The sequence below is a fragment of the Rattus norvegicus genome, chromosome 20 (assembly GCF_021556685.1).
Source record: "Rattus norvegicus strain SHRSP/BbbUtx chromosome 20, alternate assembly SHRSP_T2T, whole genome shotgun sequence".
NCBI classification, from domain to species: domain Eukaryota; kingdom Metazoa; phylum Chordata; class Mammalia; order Rodentia; family Muridae; genus Rattus; species Rattus norvegicus.
Genome location: NC_141553.1, coordinates 28,178,267 through 28,206,156, shown reverse-complemented (window position 1 = coordinate 28,206,156; position 27,890 = coordinate 28,178,267). Strand labels below are relative to the sequence as shown.

Genomic DNA, 27,890 nt, shown 5'->3' with positions numbered 1-27,890 from the left:
TAGACTCCTCAGTGCCCAGTCCTGATAGACAAAGCCCATGTCCCCCTGGAGGAGCAGAAGGTGACAAGTGTGAGTGTTGGGGCTGGCCTGGGCCCATAGGTAGTGACTTTATGGTGGTTTGAATGAAACCCCCTTCTCAGCTCATATATTCGAATGTTTGGTTTCCTGTTGGTGGACTGTCTGGGAAGGATGAGTTTGTGTGGCTTTGTTGGTGAAGGTATATCCTTGGGGACGGCATTCCAGGTCCAGTCTCCTGTTCTCTCTGCCTGCAACTGAGCCCTCAGCCTCTGCTCCGGTTCCATGGCCGCCCGCCTGCCCGCCTGCCTGCCTGCCTGCCGCCACACTTCCTGTCATGATGATCTTGGGCTTACCACTCTGAAGCTGGAAACAAGCCACCAATTAAATGCTTTCTTTTATAAGCTCTCTTGGTCACAGTGTCTCTTCACGGCCATAGAACAGCAGCTAAAACAGCACTGCCATTTTGTGCCACCCGAGGCCTGCATCCCAACCCTCTCGGGCTCATATCAGCCCCACCTGCATTGGTCCCTCTATTGAGACACACAGCCTCTCCATGTTCAGTTTTATTTAAAGACTCAAACACAGGCATCAGCTTTTGCCACTATGTCAATTCCTCTAAAATCACACACTGACATTGGTGTATAATAAAAACATATGTGGGGTTGGGAGCACATGTGTGCATGTGTCTCGGTGTGTGTTGTGCAAAGTACAAAGGTTTCCATGTCTACTGGGCTGGTTTTGGGGTGCCCCGCCTTGTATTTATGCCTCCTCTTGTCTCTCGTGTTCCATCAGTCCTCTGGGGGCTAAACTGTCCTGTCTCCTTGCTGACCCTCTATTCGAAGGGCTGAGAACTACTGAATGAAACCCACGTGGCCACCAAATCCGAGTGTCTGAGTAAGGGCACATGCTGCTGGCAGGGACGGGATGTGAAGGTTCTAGATGAGGTGCTGGCTTCAGTTTGGTAGCCAAGACGTGTCCTCAAGGGAAGATGACCTTAGGAAAGGAACCTCTTTTCTGCCATTGACTGTGGAAAACAGGATTTTGAAGGCTAATGGGCTTGAGTATTCAAAATGCTCAGACCATTGGGCTCATTGTGTATCTCAGGAGGCCCAGCTGAGGATGAGCCCCAGGGCCCTGCTTCTCTCCCCAGGGTGGACCCAGTGTAAACCTGGCTGCGAGAGGATCCAGCTGATGTTTCCCAAAGATTCTTTGATACTTCCCTTAGCTTTCTATGAAGCTGCTCCTTCCTCTGCATGAAGCAGCCGGTGCTTCGTGGAGGACAGCTTCAGGTCAAGTCTGTTCTGTGGGCTCAGTTGACCTTGTTTAGGAGGAAAAGGCCTTGTTCTTATTGTCTGGAATCTGGAGTTAGCTCTGGTTCCACTGAGAACATGTCTCCCCCAGGGTGTAGATCTGTGTATCTCCACGGTGACACCAAGGGTTGAACCACACCTAGATCTTTTGTTCATGGATGGGCAAGTAGTTTATCGGTGACACTGAGTAGATACTGTGGCTGTCATTGAGCCTGCACACAGGGATCCTTATGCTTGACCTAGAGTTTCTAGCTGGCTCAGAACAGTTTTTTATGTCCAGTAAGTGTGTTGTCACCTGGGGGGGTGTGAGACTGTCTCTGGGTGTGCTGGCTTCCATGTGGTAGCCACCCGGCAGTCACAACTAGCTGGTCATATCCCCAAATAGGAACGTTGAGGATACATGGTCTTAATTTTATTATGGAAAGCAGTAATGCCCTCTGCTACCAAAGGCTATACACAGGGCTGTGTGAGTTTATAAAAATGTACACACAGGCTCACAAATTGCTATTTTCGGGATATTTTTGAAAAACAAGAATGTGTTCCTAAGGTGTGACAGTAACACCAGGCCAGCCTCCCGAGAAGCACACTGCTGTGACAGTGGCCTTACAGGGAGGCCTCAGAGCAGACCAAGCCCCTTCCTTTCCAGCGTCTCCGGGCCTGTAAGTCTAAAGTAAGCATCAGGCTCGTGCCTGTCGCTGTACCTTTGGTCTCTAGCAGATGGAGTTTGCCTGGCCGCATAGGGCAAGTTATTTACTTTTGAAAAGGAGAAAAAAACCTTTGCAAGATAGTGGATTTGAGCTGTTGTATGAGCTGCATTTTGGCAGCAAGACGCCCTTTAAGAATGTTATTTTTAGTCATTCTCTCTAAAGCAATCAAAGGAAGCTTCTGGGGTCAGTGTATGCGCGTGCCTGCGTGTGTGTGTGTGTGTGTGTGTGTGTGTGTGTGTGTGTGTGTGTGCGCGCGCGCGCGCGCTTTCTGCCACACAAAAAGGCAGTATCCATGTATCCATTCCTTAATAGGTTTCCACTTTTTAGTCATAATTACTCCTACCAAGATGGAGCTTATGGTTTAGCCTGTTTCCAACAGCCAGGAAAGGCACTCTCCAACTCCATGTGCCCCTCTTGGCAGGCCTCCCCCTCGCCTCGTGGGGCACCAGCCAGCATTTTGACATTACAGATAGGAATTCCTCAATATGCTCCAAACTTCATTTGGGAAATATATAAAACTTTCTTTTGATGTTACCTCCCTTTTTTTCCCCCTTGAAGCTTACCCAAGTTGGTTTCTAGTTTTACAAAAAATCAGCACCAGGTGTATGAAAAATATGCAGCGTCTGACCTATTAGAAATATATAAAGTCTCAGAGTCGTACATTAAAAAGGTGTGCCATAAGAAGGAAGCAATGGGACGACAGCGGCGGTGGAACCAGGCGGTGCTGCTCATTGTCCTGGTGGGAGACAAAGCCTGAGGATTCTGCTCCTGTGCCCCACAAGACCCCACTGGACACCTTGGGAGACTCACAGCCCTTCTCTGAGGCTCCTGAACCATGAGTGCCCTGGCTGTGGGGCTCAATGTCAGGTGACAGAGGTATATAGAGGACCCCGGGAAGGCAGGGAAGAAGCTTGCTGTCAGCCCTAGCATGTGGCCCCACTCTATACCCTCCCAGGCTCCCAACCTTACAGACAGCTAACAATGCTGTAGCCGCCGGGTGGCGTGGTAGTGTGTTTGTCTCCATGGGTAACGTTTTCTGTGCTACTGCTCTCTCTCTCTCACACCCACATGTGCTTCCATCCATCACAGGGTACGGCCTTCCTTCACAAACAGGCCACTGCCCATGTGTGCTTGCAGTAAGGACTTCATGGGAGAGTCATCGCCCCAGTCTGCTTGTTCCTGGTCGGTGCTTTAGAAAGAACCTCAGAAAGAACCTCAGACCTAGGTGAGAAGGTGTCCTCTGTTCACATAGTGTCTTCTTGGGCACTCTACCCCAGACAGCAGAAGCTGGCCAGGAGCAATGGCCCTCAGAAGCTCTCCACAAAGCTGCCTGGGAAGAGACCTGTGCGGCCATTCCTCTGCAGAGTCCCCTTGAACCAGCCATCTTCATGCTTCCTGTGCACGAAGACAATATCACCTTCCTTTAGCTCGATCTCTGCTTCACTCTGTGGAGGGTAGGAGACCACCACACGGTACCTGGGAGGACAGAAGAAACAGCGTGGGAGCCTCAGGGTGGGCTGTCCCTCTAATCCCCTGTAGCCACCCAGCCCATGGCAAGCACTCTTTCCCCTCTCCCTTCCCTCTGAATAAGTTCTTACAGTGTGTGGTTCCTTTTTGCAGTCTGTGAAATTTTGATTTATCTTTATTTTTCAATTTCCCTAAAGCTCTTTAACTTTCATCTAATCTCCCTTTGGACAGTTGTTGGTCATGGAGATATTCAGGAACCTAAAACAATATCGGCCACTGTGGTTGTATGGCATCAGAGCCAGGCCATGGGACTGTATTTCTAAAGACATCGCGTGCTCTAATTGTAGGTCATAGGAACACCAAGCTGAAACGGGCAGGGAAGCTCCTTCCCCACTGGCCAGCTTTCACAGTGCTGTGTGGTCCTGTGCCACACAGGATGCTGCAAGGACAACAGCTACCGACTGGCCAAGCCACGTGTGTCAACTGGTATAGTAGTGGCAAGTCAACCAGCCTGGCTCGGGAAGGCATGGCCCTGGTGAGGAAGCTACCCACTGTTTTATAAACAAGACAGACATGACACATCCACCAAAGTGCCTCTAAGTAACTCCAGAACTATGTCCAACCCACAGAGTAATCTGTTGTCAGCTTGGGGCCAAGAGACGTTCCCTCCAGTGGGCACTGTTAACTGCAGAGACTCGTACTTGGTCACAGGGCCTAGAATAATAAGTTGAATGCTTAGCTATCTATATCTCTATATCTGTCTGTCTGTCTGTCTGTCTGTCTCCCTCTCCAAGGCTCAGGGAATATTACTGAGGTGGTAGGAAGGATGTCAGAGCTGGGGGAGGGTCAGAGCCCTGTGGAAATGCTGCCTTTAAGGCTGATGTAGCCGTAGCACTTTTTTTTTTTAATACTGTTTTTATTCCTTGACAACTTCGACATGTATGTAATGAATCTTGGTCCTTCTTTCCCTCAACTATCGTGCCTTGTCCTCTCTTTCTCCCACTGACATTGTTTCTCTTCCCAAGTCCCTTTGATGTTCTTTCTGTGTGTGACCCAGTGAGATTCACTAGAACTGGACTGTGGCACTCTGCAACTTGCAGCAGCTATGGCACCTGCACAGGGGCTGTACCGTCGAGTCCACCAACATCCTGCCATGCAGGGGCGCCCACAAGGACCCATCTATCCCCAGGGACTTACAGCCTTGATGGTAGCTGGGACAGGGAGAGATGTTTCCTTCATGGTGTAGTCTCTAGTAATATACCAATGCTCCTTCAAATGCCCCCAGGCATGCTCTTGTAAGCAACCCAATGAAAGGTGTTGGATCATGAAATATGAAGGGAGAGGGAACCAGCAGGGGTGAGCAAGGGGGTCAGTGAGAGGAGAGGTGACCAAACTCTAATGGGGTGACTATCAAATTACACATGTGGGCTGTCACAATGAGGCCTTCGACATAAGATTGATATAGGCTGTTTTTCAATTGGTGTCCTTTTAGACACAGCTATAAGGAAGGCACAGCTGTCTTTTTAGCTGCTAGATCTCTATCTAGCCCCTCCTTTTCTTGTCTTCCCTTCTCCTCTTGTGCTCGTCTCATATCTGTCTGGAGGTCTGTCCTGGTGAACTCATGAACTCAGTCAGCCATGGCCTCTGAGGACTGGGGACTGCTCCAATCCTGGGACATGGGCTTGTTCCTTTCTGGCTCTGTGACCTTTGTGCCATAACCTGCCCACGTGCCAGGTTCTCCATCTAAACCTCAGGGCTTCTCACCTGAGCTACTTCGTCTCAGTGGAGGGGGTTGGTGCCCCGTTTGGACTGGAAGGTGTTTGGAGATTTCCTTTGGTGGGATGGCCATTTTAGATTGTAGGACATGCAGCTTCAGGTTGAACTGACTGAAGTCACATCATTGGCCTAGTGCTAATAAGGCCTAGTTCCCCCTTGCTTCTTCTCAACCAGACCTGGGTAACCTGAAGCATCCAAGGCCCCGTGGTCCGGTTTTCAGATCCCTATGACAGACGGTGCCTCTTCTGCTCCTGTCAGCCATGTGCCAGGAGCTGCTGCTGGGCTCTCTGGGTGAAGTTTGAGGGTGCTCTGTGCTCTGGGCATGGCTCTCTGGGTGAAGTCTGAGGGTGCTCTGTGCTGTGAAAGACTTCCTTTCCAAGAACCCGGAGTCTGGAGGTGTGTATAGTGCTAGCCTGATAGACACTTGGCTGCGACCCTGACAGCACTCTTCCTGAGCCCTCCTCCTTGTAAACTGTACTGTGCTCTATACAGAGTTCAGCGTGGCCTCACTTTCCACTCCTACCCTCAAATGTTAATCCTGTAAGAACTACTCTATTCCAGTTCTCTGACCTTTGAACCTTTCTGACCTTCGAATGAGGGCAGGCCCCACATTGTTCCAGACACCAGCATAGATGCCCTTGTAGGAACTAACAACCCTTTCTTCTTTCTGTGAATGTAGGCGCCATTCACCCTTCCTTGCTCCTTTGGAAATGCGTAGGCACTTGGGTGTGAACTGGGGCCCTGTGCTAGACTCTCCTACTCCAAAGTGTAGTTAGTGGTCATCATCTGCAGGGGGTGGATGTGGTTGCACTCCTCTGAGGACCAGCCGCCTCAGATAACATTTGTCTGGTGTCTGCTCAATTCTTGTCAGGACACCACTGCTCACCCTCATCTGCCGGCCTCCATAGTATCTGGGTAGCATGTGGCTGACACCTTTACCCTGTGCCCTAGAGCAGGTGACAGTTGTCTGTGTAATGAAGTTGAAAAGCCAACACTTCCCAGGGTCACTTCTTTTTTCTAGGCTGGAATATGCAGTCAAGAGCTCTGGACCCTTGGTCTCTGAGCATCACTGAACATGGCCGGCTGATAGGATGATGTGGTCTCCTCAGGAGTCAACTGTGTGGCTATGGGCAGTAAGCTGGGGTCAGCTCAAAGAAGAAGAAAGGCAAAGGAATGTTTTATCCACACACCTACAATGTAGCTGGCGCCGAGGCCATCTGGCAGGCTCGGCCACAGCAGGAGGGGGCAGCAGAATTGGCCTCCTCATTGTCATAAATGAGAACTCCTGGGGAAAAATAAGCTGTGAGCACAAAGGCTAACTGATTAAAACTTCAATCAGTGCCTCTGGGATGTTGTAGACCCAGCGCCTAATTATAGTTTCTCTTGGGCTATCTTTAGCCCAACTAAAAAGCCTTTCCTTGCCCACCTCTGTGTAAGACCTGTCCTGATAAACAGATAAAAATCTTTAGAATGTATTAACACAACCCTATTCCTCATCAACCAAAGGGCTAAACATGCTGTAAGGGGGCATCTGAGGCCTGCAGCTGAGATTTCTCTGCCTGCCTGCAAATGGCCCTCTGATGTTTCCGCCAATGTATTTTTAAAAACGCCTTGATTTATGATTTTCCTTTTTTCTTTATAAAAACTTCATGAAGCTGCTTCCATACTGGAACATAGTATTTTGGGAACCCTAAATCTGTGTTTCTGGCCATGGTCACACGACTTTGGTTCCATAATCACCCATCTCTGATTCCCTTTGAGGTGAGGGCTGTGTTTGTGTGTCAGCACTCCCGTCACCTAGGCCGGGGACATCAGGGAATGTGATCTGAAGACCAAGGAGTCCCAGCAGAGGTCTGGGCTGTCAGAAGCTTTTACATCCTCAGAAGGATTTCCTTCAGAAAGAGTCCTGCACTGTGAGGGTGAGGCAAGGAGCCTAATCTTTCTAAGTCTAAGACTTGGAAGGTCTTTGCATGTGCAAGGAGAGCTGGTCCAGACTCAGAAGCTGCAAAATGAGTGCCTCGCACAGGCTGAGGGCCTGCAATCTCAGTCTTTGCTGCAGCTGTCCTAGCTCTAGGAGCTGGGTCACACATCTTCAGTTCCTATCCATTTGGGCTTCCCAGATACCACAGGGTAGCCCACAGCTACTCGCTCGACCGTTGTCCAGATGGAGACATTGATCCCTTTATGTGACAGTGAATACGTCTACAGTTGGTTTTAATGCCAACTTGCCACAAAGTAGAGTCACCTGGGTGGAGAGCCTCACCTGAAGAGCTGTCCTGGGTGCCGAGGTTGATGTGGGAAGGCTCGCCCACCCCAACTGTGGGCAGTGCTTACGGGCAGCAGCCCAGACAGGAAGTGTCTGAGAAGGAAAAACCACTCGTCCTTGGCTTCTTGGCTTTCCCCTTGTGCTGACGTGATCTGCCCTGTTGCTGCCAACTTCTTTGCTGATGCAGAACGTGTGTGTGTGTGTGTGTGTGTGTGTGTGTGTGTGTGTGAATGTATGAACTTGGACTCTGGTCGTCAAGCTGTCTCGGTTGGACCTCTCCTCCAGCTGCTAGCAGCTGTGGAATCATGAGCAAGTTTCTTAGGCTTCTACAGAACATCAGTGGCTTCAGTAGGAAGTGGGGGTGCTGGATTAAGAAGGCTTAAGGGAGTTCAATGGATAATGTGCACAACATACCCAAAAAATGAGGCATGTATAAGCTACATGCAGAGCTGAGCCCCAGCATCTGCGATACTTCATACCTGGCCTTCACAGGAAGCCTTCGTGATTCCTGATCTAAACAGACCCTTGTCTACCTGCTGTCTGATGCCTGGGTGTGGTCTCTATGGTTAGCTGCTGTGTTCTCAGACTCAGGTGACAAGGGACTGAGCTGTGGAGACCTAACAAAAATGCTGTCGTTGCTCTCAGGATAGACTTTATGTTTTTGTTATTGAAGCTGTGTTGTAACCATAGAGACTGGGCAAAGTCTACCCCATCCCCTTAAGGCCTTCCAGACTTTAGTTGTAAACTCAAACACACCGACCCACTCACCAAGGTAGATGCCCTACTACTTGGAAAACTTGGGCAACCTATTAACCCTTAACCTGTGGCCTTGCAGGTCTCATCTCTGTGGCTCAATTTCCAGATCTGTAAAACTCAAGATTGAATTACATTAAGTTGCTAGTTTGTATAAATGGATGAGTATTGGTGATTCTGAATGGCTTGACTTAGTAGACCATATATACCTTGAAGACAGCTTAGAGCGACATTTCATAATACCAAAATGTCAACATTCTGAGGTTCAAAGAAGAATGATTTTTCTGGGTGAGTGGATGAGAGGGGACTCTGGAAGGGTTCACTTGAGGGCCTCAAAGGTTGGGCACCCAGCACTGAGCCAGGAGTGCCCTGTGCTCTGCCACAGTGGGTCTGACAAGCCCAAATTCAGGAAGTGGGCAGACTGGGAATAAATGTGCTCTGGGCCTGGGTTAAGAGGGACATGTGCTAACCCTGATCCCTGGGCAAGCCCATTTCCCCAGTCCCCAGGAAGGTTCCAGAACTCAGGTGTTATCCGGAAAGAGAGGACAGGGATACAAGCCCTCACCTCCTTACCTCTCTCTGGGCAGTGGCTTAGGTTCAGGGCGAATGGAAGCCGTGGACAGAGTTGCTTGCCGGGAGGGGGACAAAGAGAAATTCAGATCTAAGGAGCCTGCTTTTCTGTGCAGCGGCTCCAGCCCAATGGCGCCCTGCATCTCACTCTCTACGGGGCAGGAGCCTGCCCTGCCGTGGATGGTCAATGGGGACACTTCGGGGCCCACGGCACCCTGCAGCGAGGAATCCATGGCCGACTGGGGGTCGTGGGTCGGAGATACAGATGGCGGGGAGCGCGCCTTTTTCTTGGTGGAGGCCCCAGCCAGCAGCTTCAACAGTCCGCTCTTCTTCTCCTTCTGCGGACACACAGTTAACTGATGTTAGTGTCTATGGGAGGACCGGCTTGTCTGCCCCCGCCCCCGAAGAGTCCTGTAAATCTAGTGAGAGGAAGACCGCAGAGGCAAGGCGGGAGGAGCGTCTCAGGCTGGCTCCCGTGGAATGTTTGCAGGTTAGGGATCCTACAGAACAGACTCCTCAGGAACCCATAGAACTTCACGGGCTGGGGCAGAGGAACTCAGGGTGGCTGCTTTGTTCTGCAGGGGAGCTGTTCCTACTGGGGCATCTCATGAGTCTCAGCCACACTGTGGCTTGACTTTTCTGACAGGAAGAAAACTGTAGGACTTGTAGCCCAGCTGAGGGTAGTTCCTCTACACAGGGCAGCCGACAAGCAGGCCTCATTTAAGGAGAGGTCACGGCATGTGTCTTTGAGACAATGTTTAGAACCCCTGGTTGTTTAAACTTTTCTTCATTTAAACAAACAGCAGTGGAATATATGTGTGTGCATTTATGTGAGTGTGTGTGTGTGTGTGTGTGTGTGTGTGTGTGTGTGCGCATAAATGTGTATATGTTAAATATTCCTGGGAGATTGTGGGCCAGGCAGGAGCACTTGTCCCTGGCAATGTCCACAGTTTTACTTAAGTGTTTATTTAATCTAATGTGTGTGGATATGTCTAAACTATAAGTATACAAGTAAACATATAGTATGTGAATAGTATGTGCATATATACATGTATAGTGTGGATATACATACAGTATATATAGTATGCATATGTGTAGTATGTATATAACATATATACTGTGTATAATTTGTATATAGATGTTGCATATGTATAATGTGTATATATGTATAGTGTGTGTATAATATTTGCATATAGCATGAATAATGTATGCGTATATGTGGCTTGTATATTGTGTGCATATATAAAAATATGTATATATAGCATGTATATAATGTTTGTGTCATGTGTGATTTTAAGTCTCAAGATGTGTAGTGTCTCAGGTCCACTTGGCCAGAAACTGAGGCATGATGGTTTGAAGGCTTCTGGCTCTGTTGATGTGCAGTGTTGGGGGTGCTTTGTTGTCAGGATGGCTACCTGGACAGTGGTGATCCCTCCATCAGCAGCCAGAGGGTCACAAAGTCACACCCAGGGTGTCCTTAAGCTCTGCAGTCTCACGGTAGGCGAGCGAGAGAAGCTACTGAGTCTTGTAAAGAGCATTGGGAAGAAGTTGTGTCTACAGAGACTGACGGGACAGAACTTCAGATGTGGAGAGACTACAGTTAATAAGTGCCTTGTCCTGGGCAGTGTAAGCATCCAGAAAAGCCGGCCCTTGCCCACCTCTGTGTCAGAACTAACATCCTGTGACTAAAGGATACAAACTCCTGGAATCTATTAACTTAGCTGACCACTCTTGTCCACAAACCCAACAGCTAAGAATGTCATAGCATTTTAGGCTTATAGAAAAGCTCGCCCCGTATGCTGTAGCCACGTCTCTCTCATATTTTCACTAATATATTTTAAACTTACCTTGATTTATGATTTTCCCTCTCTGTAAGATTACAAAACTCCATGAAACTGCTTTAAATCTATGTTCCCAGGCATGGTCAATCAAAATGGCTTCAGAATAAACTATCTCATGTTCCCTTTAAGTTGAGAGCTGGTTGATTTATTTACTTATTTATTCTATTTTTTAAAAAGAGGCTAAGGACATCATACAAAGGCAACCTCCTGCTAGCTAATATTCTATGTTATTATACCTTCTTACATGGCACGGGACTCCCTGAGCTGGTTTTTCTTCCTTTCTTCCCACCCATGTGGGGGAGAGTGGGGTCTGGGGCATTTAATGCTTGGCCATCCTGTGGTCACAGAGTCTAGCTTTCTCCTAGAGCTTTGCCCACATTTCTTTTGCATTGTGCCTGGCTGAGGGAGCTGTATGGGAAACGAAAACTGAAACCTTTAGTCATATATGCATGCTTAGCTGGAGCATTTTGCATTTCGTTTCTTGGGGTGTAGTACTGCCAAGTTTGGATATACACAGGCCATCCTATTGGTGCAGACAGAGAGGGCAGTGTTCCCGGAAACAAAGAAATGCAGATGGCCAGCCCAGGTCAGAAATGGAAGGACTGCTGAGGACAGGGCAGGCTCTCCAAAAGGACAATAGAGCTTCATAATGGGGTGATCTTGATCTGAGACAGTTTGTGTAGTCCAGACATGCTGCTAAGTGTCTTAGAGCACATCAGCACACAACCTCTAACGTTCCTGAAGCAGGACAATGGACTTTCAGGGAAGGAAGCAGGGGTCATCCAGGTGTCTAGTCTAGTCTCTTGCTTACTCTGAAGGTGTGGTCCTCCTCCACTCCCACTGAGACAGGACTAATCTAGCATTCAGCAAAAACCCTTGACCACTTTGTTTCTTCCCCCATTGGATTACTATTCACTGCCCCGTTTCCAGCTCTCCTGTGGGGCACAAGCTTTGGAAGGGTGGCGCTGTCCCGTTTACTACAGCATTCACGGGCCAAATACAATGCCTGGGACATAGCATGCACTCAATGCTTGCACACATAATGAACTGAGCTCAGCTTTAGAGTTCATAGATGCCTGAATAGAGAACATACTTGGGGTCGTTCACAAGGCACTCTGGGCTGTGAGACCCTCGGTGTCATGTACAGTGAACTTGAGGAAGACAAGTCCCTGCTACCCCCTACTCCCCATCCCCCAGTACCACTACGATTATCGGTGATAAGGTCCAGCTTTAATGGTATGTATCAGAAAAGGGCAGAGTGTTCAAATGTATAGCTTTCCTGTCTCAATTCTTCAGGATTAAAGGTGATGCATGGTTTTCTGTATTTAACTTGGATAGACACTGATATCTTGAATACATGGATTTCTCCAAAACGTTTGTCTTCTGGAGTGGACTTCTGCCAGTGCCTGCAGCTTCTAGTAATCCCTTCGCTGTGGAATCCTTGGAATATAGGCCTGCAGTTGATGGAATGTGGTGGCAGATGTTCCAAACACTTCCCTGGGACACAGATAAGAACTAGCCAAGAGTCACTTTGCTATATGTGGCAGGGACAGACTCACGATTCAGTATTGGAAGCATCACGCAGGAGAGAACAGATTTCACGGGATCAGCTTGGACTGAGGCTTCTGTTTTAAAAGGGTGGCCTGTAGGTTTTCTCCTGGACAGTGATTAAACTAGAGAATGAGTCTAGAAAGATGAGGATTCTGTGTCTCCATCACAGCCATTCTTGTTTTGGAATTAGATCGCTCATCTCAGTGCGCCCAGAGCCAGTAGATGGAACTGAACAGTCTGGCCGGGGTGCAGGGCTGGAAGGTAACAGACTGGGCCAGGCTGGGGTCTCCACCTGGAGGTGTGGTCAGAAGATGCCACTGTCAACATGAACATATGAAAAAGTGCTTCTTCTAGAGCAGTGAGTCTTAACCTTGGGTCGTGACCCCCTGGGGAGTGTCAAATGACCCTTTCTCAGCGGTCGCCTAAGACCATTGGAAAACATATTTACGTTATGGTTCACAACAGTAGCAAAATTATGGTTATGAAGTAACAATAAAAACAACTTTATGGTTAGGGGACACCATAACATGAGGGACTACATCAAAGGGTCACAGCACTAGGAAGGTTGAGAACCACTGAGCTAGATAGAATCTTGGGAGGCAGATAGATGATAGCTCCTGAGAGAACGCTGTGCACATATGCTCACACTTACATATACACAGTATATACATATATAGGTATCTAGTTGCTGCCTGGGCTGGAGAGATGGCTCAGTAGCCCCCGAGTTCAATTCCCAGCAGCCACATGAAGACTTGTTACCATCTATAACCCCAGTTCCAGGGGATCTGCCACCCTTTTCTGGCCTCTAAGGGCATGGGCATGTATGTAGTGCAAACATACATGCAGACAAAGCACCCCCACATATAAAGCAACAAAATATAAAAGAATCATCTGGAACTCCAATATTAAAAGAAACTGGCATGGGGCTATGGATGTAGTGAAGGGGGGAGGGGGTAAAGCACTTGGGTAAATGCAGAAGCCCCCAGGTTCCATTCCAAGCACTTTGAAAAAAGATTTTTTGACATTTGTTGATACCGTGCTGTAAGACATACAAGTGGTAAGATATGACTTTGGATTGTGATTAAGATTGAAGCTTTCATAAAGCCTTTGTTTTGTGGAGTACCTGTATAAAAATGCAGCCAGGAGACAAAGGCATTTGTAGCTTATATAAAGACTCATTGCTAAAGGGCCAATCAGAAACCACAGAAAATTGTCACATGGGATAGAATCTGATGTTTGAATACTAGTATTAGGCTTCTCAGGAACACTATGCACTTCACTAAAATTCATCCATTTAGCTCCTTTATTATCTTTTATTTTGGGGAAGACATCTTGCTATGTAGCCCAGGCTTTACCAGAACCTGCAATCCTCCTGCCACATCCTCCATAGTAGCTGGAAGTACAGGCCTCCACCACCATACCCGGCATGTAAACATATAATCATACAGTCATATACATATAGTCATGTATACATACATACATACATACATACATACATATATACATACATACATGTGTATATACACATATGTAGTCACCCTCTTAGTACAGAGGCAACACGTTGGTCTCATAAATATATATACACATGTGTGTTGCATGTTCACATACACACATATGCTGCTTGGCTCTGCTGGGGATGGAACTTTACTGTGTACACTAGGTAAATATGTTAACTACTGAGCTGAATCCCTGTGAGTTCCTTTATTTACCTACACTGGCAGAGGAGGCCAGGACACCATCATCTTCAAACGGATCTGTCGTATGAACCTTTCTGTAGTAGTGCTTTACCTAGGTTTGTTTGTTTGTACATACCAAACACTGTGGATAAGTGTACCAGCAGGCAGAAAGCTACAGATGACCCTTCTGAATGGCCCATGGTTTGAGGTGGAGCCTGGACACTGCCTCTTCCCTGTTCTAAACCGGTTTTGCTTCTTCTACATTCCGTTTGCTGAGTCAGTCAAACTGATGAGGTATTCCATAGGCTTGGGATGGGGGATGGCACAGACTCAGTCAGGGACTCTTGCCCACCACGTAGGCAACAGCGAGGTCCAGGCAGCCCACAGCGAGGTCCGGGCAGCCCGGGAGATCTTGGGTCTGCAGATCACATGCCATCAGCACAAGCTGAGGTGCACAGAGCCTCTGATAATGGTGGTGATGGGAGAGTGCTGATACCTCATCAGCCTGGAGAAGAAACGATGGAGCACTTAACTTCATTCTGCCAGTGCTCTCAGGTGAAATAGACTCAGATCGTGCTTTGACCTGGGTGACCCTTGAGAACCTGCAGATTATCGAGGAAGCCTGGAAACAACCCCTCTGTCCCCACCATGGCTGCTGTTGTTAGATCCCAGGGTGGAAGTAGACTGGACCAGCATCTCAAGTTTTGTTACTTATTCTGAGCATCAGCTGCCTTTTCACTTAAAGAGGAAGTGGGACAGGGTGGAGGAGTATGAACCAGAGAATATGGTCATTGCTCTCCTACAGAGCAGGAGTTGGTCCCCTGTGAGGGGCAACTGCTAAGGGAAGGGGACAGAGCTGGCCTGGTATGGAGATAATGAAAGGGTGGGATTGTAGGTAATGTGGCCCAGGCTCAGAATGTGTTGAAAGAGCACACTTAAAAGCCAGATGCTTGGGCTGAAGAGATGGCTCAGTGGTTAAGAGCACTGGCTATTCTTCCAGAGGACCTGGGTTCAATTCCCAGAATCCATATGATGGTTCACAACTGTCTGTAACTCCTGTTCCAGGGAATCTGACATCCAACATCCTTACCTAGACATATGTAGGTTGATGTCTTTATGCAAGTGAAGACTGGCACAAGTTAAGGAGAGGCCTGTAGTTGAACAGTAAAAAGTAATGGGGACAAAGTTTCTGTAAGGCAGGGGAGAAGAGGAAAAGAAAGAGAACCGAGATGTAGGCAGAGGATGACCCAGATCCATGTGGCTTGAAATAACAGGTAGTTATGAATATTTCTTAAGGGATAGATTTCTATAGGTCAATTTATCTTACCTAGGTGGGAGGTTTATATCATCAATTGGTTTTGAGTTTATTGTGTGGACATACTGTGGATTGAGAATTTAACAAAGTTAAATTATAAGCTTTTGAGTCTTGATTTTAATGGGTTGCTGGGAGTTTATACTATAGCTACCAGGGGGTGGTTGCTGGGAGTGTGGGCAGAGTCTGCAGGGAGCCCAGATAGGCCAGCTGCGCTGCTGCACCTCTAGTGTCCTGATTTTTACCAGGTAGCTGCGACTAAAGAGTTCCTGGCTGGCAGAGAGACAGCTGGGAGAGAGCAGCTAGCAATGGGGGTAGAGAGACTGCCAGGGCTAGAGGATAGCTAGAGGTAGCGTAGTGTGGTGCCACATTAGAACCAACTGCCACCGAGATGAAAATACCCCGCAGATGCCATGTGGCCCTAGGGTACCGCACTAGTGTGAGATAAAAGATTCCATTTTTAATAATTACTACAATAGGTGACGTCCAAGGTGGGGCAAGAATCTACTAAAAATTTAAGTTTATCAGCCTGAGAGAGTTGAGTTTTATTTTCTAGGTGAGAGAGGGCTGGCACTGTGATTAGTCATGTGGTGGCCCAAGTGCAGGAGCTTTAAACAAAGGAGCAGAGGGGAGTCTGCTCACAGACTCTAGGTCCCCTGCTGTGAAAGGTGCAGGCTGCTCCGGGCCACAGTGAGCTGAAGAATGAAAGCTGCCTGCTTCCTTAACAGATGTTGTTTAGAGTATGATTTATTTAAAAGGCTGGTTTATTTGCTATTAGAATAGATTTATATACAGAGCTTGTCCGAATCATGTGGGGAATTTCACTCATGATTTGGAACTAAGGTAGAAAAAAAAGTCTGTAGCACCAGGCAGAGTGCATACGGACACATTTTATAGAAGTTGTTTATAAATGAAAGGTTCATGCTCCAGGTAGAGAGCTTGACAGACAGACAGACAGACGCACACACATGCATGTGCACACACGCGCGCGCGCACGCACGCACACACACACACACACACACACACACAGAGGAAAAAGTGGATGGTTTCAGTTAGACGGCTCCTGGCAAGGGGCTTGGTGTCACTTCTGTGAGGAGGAAGGCATCGGCACACTGGCACCTCAAAGGATGACCGAGATGCTACAGTGGAGGTGAAGTTGTGGAGATGGAAGGAAAGCAGAGTCTTAAGGACTGAATGTAGCTGTTGCAACAATTCTGAGGAGATGACAGTGACAGAGGTGGTCACAGGATGGCTTATGGCTTAGAAAAGTAGCTCCCAAGCTCCTAAATGCCATGATACTTTAATACAGTTAGTTCCTCATGCTGTGCTGAACCCCAACCATAAGTTGCTACTTCATACCTGTTGCTACTATTATGAATTGCAGTGTCTTTTTGGAGATAGAGGTTTGTCAAAGGGGTTGAGATCCACAGGTTGAGAACCACTGGCTCAGAAGGAAGATGATACGGAGATGTCTGTTGGGGGCTTAGACCTAGAAGCATTACGCTAAGAGGCTGACATAAAGCCTTGCTCTCTGATTGTGTGGCTGGGAGGAGTCTCTGACTGACTTTATGCCAACTTTATCCTAAGTCTGATGATTAACTCAACAGTTTGACTGACTCAGCAGACAGAATATGAAAGAAGCAAATTGTGCTTAGGCAGTGGTTAAGGGGCCTTTCAGATGTCATCTCAACCTGTAGGCCCTTAGGAAGGACAAGTGGCAGAGGCTGGCAGAAGGGTCTGGGGTAGAGAAGGGAGAATATCTTATTCCCCATTAGCTGTGGGAACAGCCATCAGAAAACCTGGGCAGATGCTAATGCACAGGGAGCTGAGACCAGGAACAAAGCTGGAGGCTGTAAGAAACCTTGAGACAAGAGACAAGGGCAGCTGGGGGATGGTGGAGCATACCTTTAATCCCAACACTCAGGAGGCAGAGGCAGGAGGATCATCGCTGAGTTCAAGACCAGCCTGTTCTACAGAATGAGTTCTAGGACAGCCAAGGCTACACAGAAAAACCCTAAAATAAAAAAAGATACAAGGGCCAATGAAGACATGTTGCCCTTAACTTTTCTGAGTCTGTCTCCAAGGCACAAAGCTCTACTTGGAAGCTTTGTGATGATTACTGTATGTCGGAGACCAGGTTGGGGAGAGGGTAATTAAAAGCTACGCCCGGCTAAAATGTTAATGGAGAAAGAGCACAGTTCTGGCTCTGCATAAAAACACAGTTGCTAGAAGAGCAGACAAGGTTTCTAATGGTATAAATATGCAATGTACTTTTTGAGAGGGCAAGGAGATAGAGTATGTATAATGGATAAAGAGACAGAAGTTAACAAGCTAATTAAAAGAGACAGAAAGGTTGGGGCGTGAGATACTGGGTATTTTAAACATTAAAACATTCAGAAATGTTCCCTGGGCAAAAGATAGAAGATGAAAAAAATACTGGTTCATAGAACTGGTGGGGAAGGCCGGCTGTAGGGAGCAGGTGCAATGTACCTGATACAATGTAGCTTTTCTAGGATGGAAACCCAGCGTGCACTGCTTTGCTCAGTGAAGTCTCGTCTCAGTGGCTTGTGGTAGGCTCTGGTGTTGGGCACCGTAGGAAGTGGGAAGGACAGATGACAGGCAGGTACTGGTCCTTCAGAGAAGAACTCTATTAGAGAGATGGCCCAGCAGTTAAGAACACTTGGTGCTCTTGCAGAGGGCACTGGTTTGGTTCCAATCTCTCACACGGAGGCTCGCCCTACCTGCAATACTTCTAAAAAGTATGACGTCCTTTTTTGGCCTCCTCTCCACTGTATGCTGGTGGTGTACTTATGTATACACAGGCAAGACATACCATAAAACAAAAATAAACCTAAACACACACACACACACACACACACACACACACACACACACACACACACACGGATTGTGATCTGAGCAGTTAGCTGGACTTAGAACCAGACCAAAGAGTAAATTGAATGCTGCCTTCTCTTTAACCTGGGTCTAGGGGGGGCTCTAGAAGAGCAGTCAAGTCTAGCAAGGCATGAAGGAGCCCTGGAAGAGCTCCCTCTGAGGGGTCTCAGGAAAATACACTACGGCACTGCTGTGGCCTTTGAGAAGCACAGGATGCTGTGGTAGCTTGGGAGTGGGATGGAACTGGATGCCCATGTCATTTATGGTTGGCTGTTTCAAACTAGTTATGTACCCACTCTTATCCTTGTCAAGGCCCGGGTCACTGCTGCCTGCCTGTCTAGCCAGCCATTGTGCGCTGTCATTACTGTTTGTTACCAGGAAACTTTCCTATGCCAGAGTTGGCTGCATAATCCTTTATGCTCTGTGTTTTGGTGTTCTCAGAAGCCAATCACAAGAGAGGTCCAGTAGAGCTGCTTCGTATAGTTAGCCACAATAAGTCTGGACCTGGACCAGCCACCCAGCAGCACTTCCCGCACCTGGGTATGAGCTTTCATGTTTTTTGTCTTCATAAGCTGCCCCTGGGATGGACTCCGACACAAAAGAAACATTGGCATCAATATAAGAAGCCATTTGGGGGGTTGGGGATTTAGCTCAGTGGTAGAGCGCTTGCCTAGCATGCGCAAGGCCCTGAGTTCGGTCCCCAGCTCCGAAAAAAAGGAAAAAAAAAAAGAGCCATTTGGAATAAGACTTCCATGTTGAGTAGGGGTTGACTAAAGTTCCCAAGACCTCCCTGGGAATTGACATCCTACTTGGCAGAAAGAATCTTGTAGATGGGGAACTGACATCCTGGTTGGCAAGTTAATGTTAGGCAGGCAAGTTTCCTGCCACAGTTGAATACCCCAGCCAATGGAGCAGGATAACTGTAAAACAAAGATATATTCCCAAGGAAATCCCCTACCCCTAAATCCTGGTTGGTGGAATAACTTGGCAGAGATGTTTACAGATTTCAAGCTTAAAAGCCCTATAGGATTCTGGCTCATGGTTGCAGTCAATGCCTGAGTCTGGTCTGAGGTCCTGATTGGTAAGTCCTAGAGTGAATGCTCAATAAATTATCCCTGTGTGACTGAGATTGGTGTTTGTGTGGTTTGCGATGTGACTCCTGGACTCCAACAATCCTTCATTCCTTTGTATGTAAAGTGGATACATGAGTTTCTAAACAGAAAAATGATACTGGGAATATTTGAGCACTTCCTATGAGTCAGGTCCTACTAAAAATTAGCTCCCTGAATCTTGTCATTTTGTCTTCTTCTTTTGGTGTGTGTGTGTGTGTGTGTGTGTGTGTGTGTGTGTGTGTGTGTGTGTGTGTGTGTGTGTGTGTGTGTGATATGCCCATATATATGTGGGTACATGGACCACTGTGTACTCATGTGGAAGTCTGAGGGTGACATCAGATGTGTCCTCTGTGGGTCTTTACCCTAGACACTGAGACAAGGCCTATCACTGACCATGAAGCCACACTGCCTTGTCTGGGTGACCACCTGGATCTTCTCCTCTCCACCTCTTAGCACTGGGGTTACAGGTCATGGTACTGTGCCTGTTTTCTTCCTTTCTTCCTTTCTTTCTTTTTCTTTTTCTTTTTCATGTAGGTGCAGAGGATCCTGAGAACTTGGTATCTCACAGTTGCTTAGCAAGCTCTTTACCCATTGAGTCATTTGCTTAGCTTATAGCTCACTTAAGAAGCCTGAGAGGATGAAAGGAGGGTTGGAAACAGTAAGGAGCAGGCAGAGTGAGCTAAAACCTTAACTATGGCTCTAGTGACTCACCACGAGAAAAAAGTCAGCTGTACATGAAGAAAAGAGCCTTATCAAGCTCACAGTGTTAGAGGCTGGGGAGCAGGTGGGCCCATCAGTTCTACCCCTGGGGAGGGCCTCACGGTTGATCATCATAGTGGACACACAGTGAGGGGAGAGAGCAGATGGTAAGTCAGGAATCCAGAAAGATTTTCAGGGGTCATAGTACTCTTTTTTATTAACTTGTCATGGGAGTTAGCCAGGGCCCCTCAGTAACCACACTAGTCCCTTTTGAGGACAACACTCTGAATGACCTAACCACTGGCTCAGAGGTCCCTTCCTCTTGGTATGGTAATGGTAAGGACACAGGTATTCAGTAAGTGACAGGCATCCCTCTGGGGCCCAATTTGCAGTGGGAAGGCTCCAGAGAGTGACTCCTGGTTCATGACTCCAGAGTCTCAACAGGCTTTCAATGCCTGTGAAACAGCAGCCCAGGCACCGCACACATCTCACGGGCTGAGACTCCAGATGGAGCAGGTCTCTCCACAGTGGTAGAGGAAACTTCATGACAGCCAGTCAGTGGAAGCCAGCTTCTGCCCGCTCTCGGTATAGGAGCTTGCCTGAAGCAAGCAGAGCCTTTCATTAGGCTCTGGTGCCTCTGTCAGTGTGCATTTCTGTTAGGACAAGTCCGACTGCAGGAAATACAGTGCACTTAGCTCATTTAAGTTTTGCAGTGTTCTTATCTTTTTGTTGTCTTGTTTTAAGTAACTATGACCAGAACTCACTTAATAGAGACAAATCGGGGAAGGGCAGATTTGGTTCCCTGGTTTAAAAGGTTTAGTGCATCAAAATTTGAGCAGAGCATCATGACATCATGGCTACAGGGGCCATGGTGGAGTCTGCCTTTATTTTTGGTGGATGGATGAATACAAAAGAGGCAGGCATGATAGATAGTCTTAGCATGCCCCAGTGACCTACTTCCTCACACTGTGTCTCTCCACCTTTCTGCATCTCTTAAGGGTGCTACTACATTAGGAATCTATTGATGAGCTAACACTTTTGTTGGGTCAGAGATTTAATCATTTAACTATCTGAAAATAAGATTATAGGATATGCAGAGGAGTTATTCACTATTCACTCCAGCATTTCTTAGTCCAATCAAGTTTGTAGTACAAATTATTCTAGCTAGGAATTGAATCGAGGACCTCACGCATGCTAAGCCCATGTCCTACTACTGAGCCACATACCCTTAGCTGCGGTTTGTCTAGTCTGGATACCACAAATATGATGTAAATAATTAAATGGCTCCTAAAAATATAGATGTTGCTTTATGTCACGCTGTATCAGACATTCAGCTGGGATTTACTAATTTAACAAAACCAAGCAAGAACTTGCTGTTCTTCTGGAGAACTCAGGTTCAATTCCTGCACCCATAGAGCAGCTCACAGTCATCTGCATTTCCACCTCTTGAGGGTGTCTAGTGCCCTCTACTGGTCTTCTTGGGCACCAGGCTCACAGGTGGTACACACACATACGTGCAGGCACACACAGTGATCCACATACAGTGATAAAATTTAAAAAGCATATCCATTTTATTAATGTGCAACTTTGCTTTTCTTTTAATATATGGTAAAACTATATGTATGCCAGAGAATCATTTTAAAATAAACTTATCATTTATTATCATTAATAAAGGAGTGAAATAATTAAGGCATAAAAACCAGCCCTATCTACCAGCCTTTGTAATCTCTGGAGACAAGAATGTTCTCTAAGTCTTTGAAATAGTCCTGTGGGAGGCAGTGACAGAGGACACCCCAGAAGCCCCAAGCCCGAAGGACCACCACAGCTCCTGGCCTATGAATGGGGATGCTGCAAGAAACAGCCACGAGAAGTAGACCTTTCCAGGTCAAACTTGGGATACAGGTAGAAACACCGAGCATCCTTCTTGCTAGCAGCACACACAGTGTGTATGGTGACCTGGAACTCGAGTTCATGAGAGGCAAGAGATGCAGCCCTCGGTTAGGCCCAGGGCCCCATGACTGGGTGTCCCCAGGGCACTGGCATAGGAGTCACCTCCCACCAGGACGCTGCCGCTTTCCAGTTTTCTGGCTGTGTTATGGCTGCTTGCCATGGTCTTTCTGACTGCCCTTTGCCTAACCAGGTTGGGTATGTGTCTAGGGCCCTGTGCCCTCTGCCCTGATATTGACATCCCTTCTCATGAAGCCTGGACCCAGGCTCAGCTCCTCCCTTCTCCAGTGGGATCATCCCTACCCAAATGTCTCACATGAACTTTTGATAGCTATAAGATCTTCTAGATCAGCTGTTCTCAACCTGTGCGTTATGACCCCTTTGGGAGTCAAATGCCCCCTTCACAGGGGTTGCAGATCAGAAACGCTGCACAGCAGACATTTCCATCTCAATTCATCACAGCAAAATTGCAGTTATGAAGAAGTAACTAAAGTAATTTCATGGCCGGGGGATGACCACGTAAGGAACTGTGTTAAAGGGTCGCATGGGTAGGAACGTTGGGAATCACTGTTATAGCCACACCACACCATGGAAATATGTTCCGATGTCTGCTACTCACTTCCAGCTAGAGAGAGCCAGAGGTGAGGACATCCTTGGTCCGAGGGGCAGAGGAGGGAGTGGGGCTAGGGTGGAAGGCAGAGGCTCAGATCCTAGGCAGGGGTCTATGTCCTTATATAGGCGCAAATTTTCCAGTTCCCCCTCTAGTCCTTAAAAGAGAACAGTAGCCTAAAAACTGCAGATTGTGGGTCTCAGCTTGGACCCTGCAGTGCCACTGATGGACGCCCCCTGGCATGACCATTCGGCTGCTCTGGGTAGCATAGAAGTGGCCAGCGGAGTTTAACACACAAAATATCGCTTCCCCACCTTTTTGGACATACAGTTTCTCTGCATAGCCCTGGCTGTCCTAGAATTCACTATGTAGACCAGGCTGGCCTCAGATTCATAGCGATCCACCTGCCTCTGTCTCCCGAATGCTGGGGTTGACAGGTGTGCTCCATCATCCCTCAGCAATAGTTGGCCCTTTAAGCTTAGTCCTGAAAGTCAAAGACACCGTCCTTCTAACGCACTCTGAAGGGTGCCTGGGCTCACCCAGAGTGATTACCAGGCTTTGAAGAATCTGGAAGTTCTAGACATCACATCCCTGATGCTAGTTGTGCAATATTTATGTCATGAATGCTAGGACTTGACACAGAAAAGTACTCCTCATCCTCCACCAAGATACAGTGTCCACACTTAATGGTCATACCATCTTCTGCCCTACCAAAAAGGAAGGGTGGGCCATACAGCCCAGTGACATCTTTCCTTGTTATTTCTCTTCTTCTCAGGTCCATAGGACATCTTGGTTGGATCTTGCTACTTATTACCTCTTGACGCCTCAATTGCACCCATTGTGAAGGATGTTAACTCACAAGCCCTGGGAGAGTACTGTGGGGCTCAAATGGACTCATTCGCCGGCAGCATAGCTCACCTGGGAGAAGCCACACTTCACCTGTGTGTAAGTCATCCACAGTAGGGTTCCTTTACAGAGGCTTGGCACCACAACGGTGTGCACATAAGGTTCCCTCCTCTTCAGGAAACAGTGTAGGTGGCACTTAGTCATTGCTTCCACCCTTGGCTTTTACTGTATAGGAAACGATCACTTCTGCTGAGCCAGAGGGAAAGAGCCCGAAGACAGTCTTTCCCTCAGACCCACGGCAGAGGCCACGGCAATGCTTCCAGAGTTGGGAGCGGAAGCAGGGTCTGCATCCGATGCAAGCACAGGGCTGCCAGGTCCTCAGGTCTCAGGGCAAGCACAGCAAGCACAGAGTTGGGAGTGGGGTCTCAGGTGGTTCAAACCCTCTATACATTCAGAACTGGCTGGTTAATTTGACAAGTAAGGAATCACAGTAGGGGCTCTGCTGAGTAGACAGCAGTGACTGAGGACAACCTTGCTCAGCCCAGGGGAAGCTGAAAGCAAGACTCCCTGGGCAAACAAGTATGGCAGATTTCATTTTTATACTTCATTTTTAAAAAAGCCTCGAATGCCAACTGGTCAACTTGCAGAGAACAAGAGACCCTGGAGTGCTCAGCCCTAAATGGGACACACATATGATCCCTTCCCATGAGATTCCGGGATCTTTAAGGACTAAAGTGTGAAGCCAGAGCATCAGGGAAACAGTATTTACTCAACACAGCAAGGCTGTATTTCATGGAATTCACAGCAGTTGTGACAATATGCAAAAGACCTGCAAAAGCTGCAGCCAGAAAAAAAAAAATCCCCGGAGGAGAGGTGATGTGGGGGGTAGGTGGGCATAAAACCCTACCAGTAACTGCAGGGAAGGGTCAATTTCTTTAATGATGTGACTGCTAATAGATTGAATATGAGTCAGGGCAGCCCCGTCCCCAACACTAGCTGGACAACGTGAACTTGGGCAAGGAAAAGTAAAGAAAGAATCTTGGCATCTGCTAGGAAGGGATGGGAGGTTGAGGGAATATATTCAAAATATGTTGTATGAAATTAATAAAAATGTTGTGTAAAAAAAAACATTGAACCAGAGAGAACTGTAGCAATCAGAACAATCAGTGAAGGTGACAGAGCCAGAGTTGGGACTGATCTGGGGCCAGTGGGAAAATTCCCACCACAAACCTCCAAGCACAGGGCCCCTCCCTTCCAGGAAGAAAAAGATGGTTTAGTTCCTGGAACAGCTGCAAGCCAAACTGTCACACAAAGCTACCTGTGGCTTCCACTCCCCCCCTCCCAAAAAGTCCCCAACAGTACACTGAGTCCGATCTGAAAGTTTTTTCGCTCCACCAAATGCACACAGTACCCTGCCTAGTTACCATTGTGGGTAAATTCTGCCCCAATTGTTTGAATTCTGCCCCAATTGTTTGCAAGGTATATAACTCCCTGTTAGAGTCTGCTCAGGGTCATCTCCTCTTGAAGTGGGACGATCCCAACATGCTGGAATGATTAAACTCTTTATTTTTGCATCGATCACTGCCTCTGTGAGTCTCATTTCAGGAGGTCCCGGTAGAGGTTCAATTTGGACCTCACAAAGGAACCTGCAACATTACAGAGCTAAGAGGGCACCTGAGAAAATTCAGCACATCCTCTTTTCTAAATATGACCCAGTACTGCCTCCCAGATCATTCATGTTCTTACAAAGGGGCCTTGGTGTTCCCCCCACCTAGCATGCCTCTGGGGTAGAGCACAGTGGACACACTGTTATGAGACAGTCATGGGACAGCCATGTGACGACAGTGTTGCAGGTACGCATGCTCCAGGAATTTGGATGCCCTGACACAGGCTGGTGTTCTGACTTGGTACAGATGGGGCTCCAGCTGGCAGGGGGTGTGAGTTACCAGGCATTGGGGTGCATGCCTACAGAGGCCTGGCGAAGTGACTGAGCTTTGGAGCAAATGATTAGAGCTGACTTCAATACATCCCATGAGATTCCCCAGGGTCAGGGTGGACCTGCGTGGTGACCTTTGATCCCAGCCCTTTCACACACACTGCATTTCTGATAAGCAAATGGATGTAGAACAGCAATACACAAAAATGTACATCCTGACAGATTTTCTTGGAAATATTTCTACAGAAATATTGGAAACATGTATAATTGAAGACATATAGTCATCCAAATAAGAGATGAGGATTCTTGGAGGAAAGATGCCAAGATCCAAATTCAGTGTAGGTTTACTGGAAACAAGCTAAATTCTAGATATTTAATATAATCCAACCAAATGGTCGGTCACACAGACCAAGACAGAATTTACCACTGATAGTATGGTTAAGAGATTGATCTCGATTTTAAGGTCTCACCAGGAATGGAGGTAGGTAGAAGGATTTTAGTAGGGAATTATTGTTTGACAAGGCCTCATTATGTAGTTCTGGCTGTCCTGCAGACCAGGCTGACCTTGAACTCAAAGAGTTCTGCCTGCCTCTACCTCCCAAGTACTGGGATTGAAGGTGCGCACCATGGAGCCTAACGCAGTAGGATTTTATTGCTAGGACACACATTTCAGATAATCTCTGGTTCCAATTTCAAGTCAGGGGAGGGGGGGTGGGGAGGGAGGCCGGGAGGGAGGGAGGGAGAGAGAGAAAGAGAGGAGAGGGACGGCGAGGGGTAAAGAGAAAGGGGAGGACAGAAAGGAGAGAGGGAAATGAGAAACATCTCACAGGAAGTGAGCACGTGCCTCAACATGGTATCAGACCACATAACACCGCTTCCGGTAAAGCTCCCTTCAGCCAGGCAGCTCAGCTCCCTCTGAAGTATGGATCCCTTTGTGGTCCTGTCCTCCTTGAGTTGGGTGACACAGTCAATGACCACCTTGAATTTCCCCAAAGTTCTCAGTCATTCAGAGCTTTTCAGTTACCTGCTGGAGGCTGGGTGGAGAATTCAAGAACCCTTCAGCATTTGTTAGACCTTACCTTTGAGTCTCTGATGCAAGCCCAGCTTCACCTGAAGGCCCCAGTATTTCATGTTAGACTTCACTTAGGAATTTTCTGAAGGGTCTGATGTTATGTCCACCTAAAGCATGACCTAGTTTCACAACTTGGGCTGCCCAGTAATTCACACCTGAGTTGCCCAATACCTTACCACAGGGGTCACCTAGAACCTAGAGTCTCCCCTTTAGAATAAGCCACAATTGCCCAAATCTTCCATATATGTTAACCTATCAGTCCTCACCCTAGCCTGTAAGACACTGTGGTAGCACCCCTGATAAACCCAGAGAACCTCTTTGGGGTGTCAGTGACCCAGCTTCTGGTGGGTAAAGCAGACTTGAGTTGAAGGGAAAAAAACCCCACAAAAGCCTTCATTGCATTAATAGTCTATTTCCAAAACTTTTATTTTGGTAAGAGCTCTTACCATGAAATCTGCCCTCCTAGGAATTTTCTTTCCTCTTTGCTGGAGACAGAGGCCAGCTCCTTCTTGCATACTTGGCCAGCTACACTCTCACCAGCTCCTAACACAGCTCAGGGTGCACGTGACACAGCAGGTCTCTGGGACACAACGTAAATGAGCATAAAGTTTCAATGAAACAAGATGGATACATTTCTAACAGCTCAATTTTACCCCCACAGGTGTCTCTGGTAGGCATATGGCTCTTAAAAAAATAAGCTGGGCAGAAGAAAGAGCTCCTAAGACAGTCACTCCCAACATCACCCAGGGTAAGCCAGGTCCTGGTCCTACATGCCACTGTTCATCCTGCTTGACCTTCCCTCAAGGAGACATTTGGCAATGTCTGGAGATACTCTGAATTTTCACAGTGGAGGAAAACTCCTACAATATCATTCTGCAGGCAAAGCACCCACCCACAAAAAATAAAAACAAGTAAACCTAAAAGAATTCCCTTTGAATTTGTTCTTTGGAAATTTCATACATGTATACAGTGTATCTTGGGCATCTCTCTCGTGTCTTCTTTAACTTCCCCAAGGGCGCTTCCCTGTCATGCCTCCCTTCCAACTTAACGTCCTCTTATCAGTTAATTAATTTTTACCCACTGGTTCCAATTAATGCGACCCACATGCACACGCTGGCAGGTGGTCAGGTGTGCCAAGCTCACATACTTTTGTAAACAGATGGGAATCCTTCCCACCAGAAAGGCAGCAGCAGGCAGACTTAGTATGTGTTGGGGAGAGAGCTGACTCAGTGCGTGGGCCTAGTGTTCTTGAGAGCCTGACAAACTGAAGCTGTTGTTTGCATTGGCTCACACTCCATTCCAGGCACGACAGCGTACTTTCTGGCTCTGAAGGATGAAGGGAATTTTCTCCTTATCTGTTTGTGTTTCTCAAGGGAGCCCCATTCCAGGAAACATGCACACTCAAGCAGGGTCAGCAGAGTGCTGGTGAGAAAGGGCTCAGGAGCCACCACCCTGCTGTTGCCTGCTGAGCCAGTGACTCGGGAGCCTAGCCAGGCACCCGGAACTACTGCCCTTTTCTGACATTT

General features: G+C 47.6%; 1 protein-coding gene and 1 long non-coding RNA gene across 2 annotated transcripts in view; one reads left to right on the top strand and one right to left on the bottom strand.

Moving 5' to 3' along the window:
- Positions 1 to 566: 566 nt before the first annotated feature.
- Positions 567 to 27,890, bottom strand: part of Sh3rf3 (SH3 domain containing ring finger 3) — a 340,867-nt gene continuing 313,543 nt past the window's right edge. Inside the window, exons 9-10 of the mRNA XM_087598703.1 lie at positions 8,871 to 9,205; positions 567 to 3,511 (exon numbers count right to left, since the gene is read on the bottom strand). Of these exons, the coding sequence (XP_087454829.1) occupies positions 3,343 to 3,511; positions 8,871 to 9,205 (504 nt within the window). The 3' untranslated portion in view covers positions 567 to 3,342. The remainder of the gene's footprint in view (positions 3,512 to 8,870; positions 9,206 to 27,890) is intronic.
- On the top strand, positions 18,596 to 27,289 carry LOC134483910 (uncharacterized). The gene is made up of 3 exons (XR_015645820.1): positions 18,596 to 18,682; positions 23,286 to 23,453; positions 27,026 to 27,289. It is a non-coding gene; the product is annotated as an uncharacterized LOC134483910 (long non-coding RNA).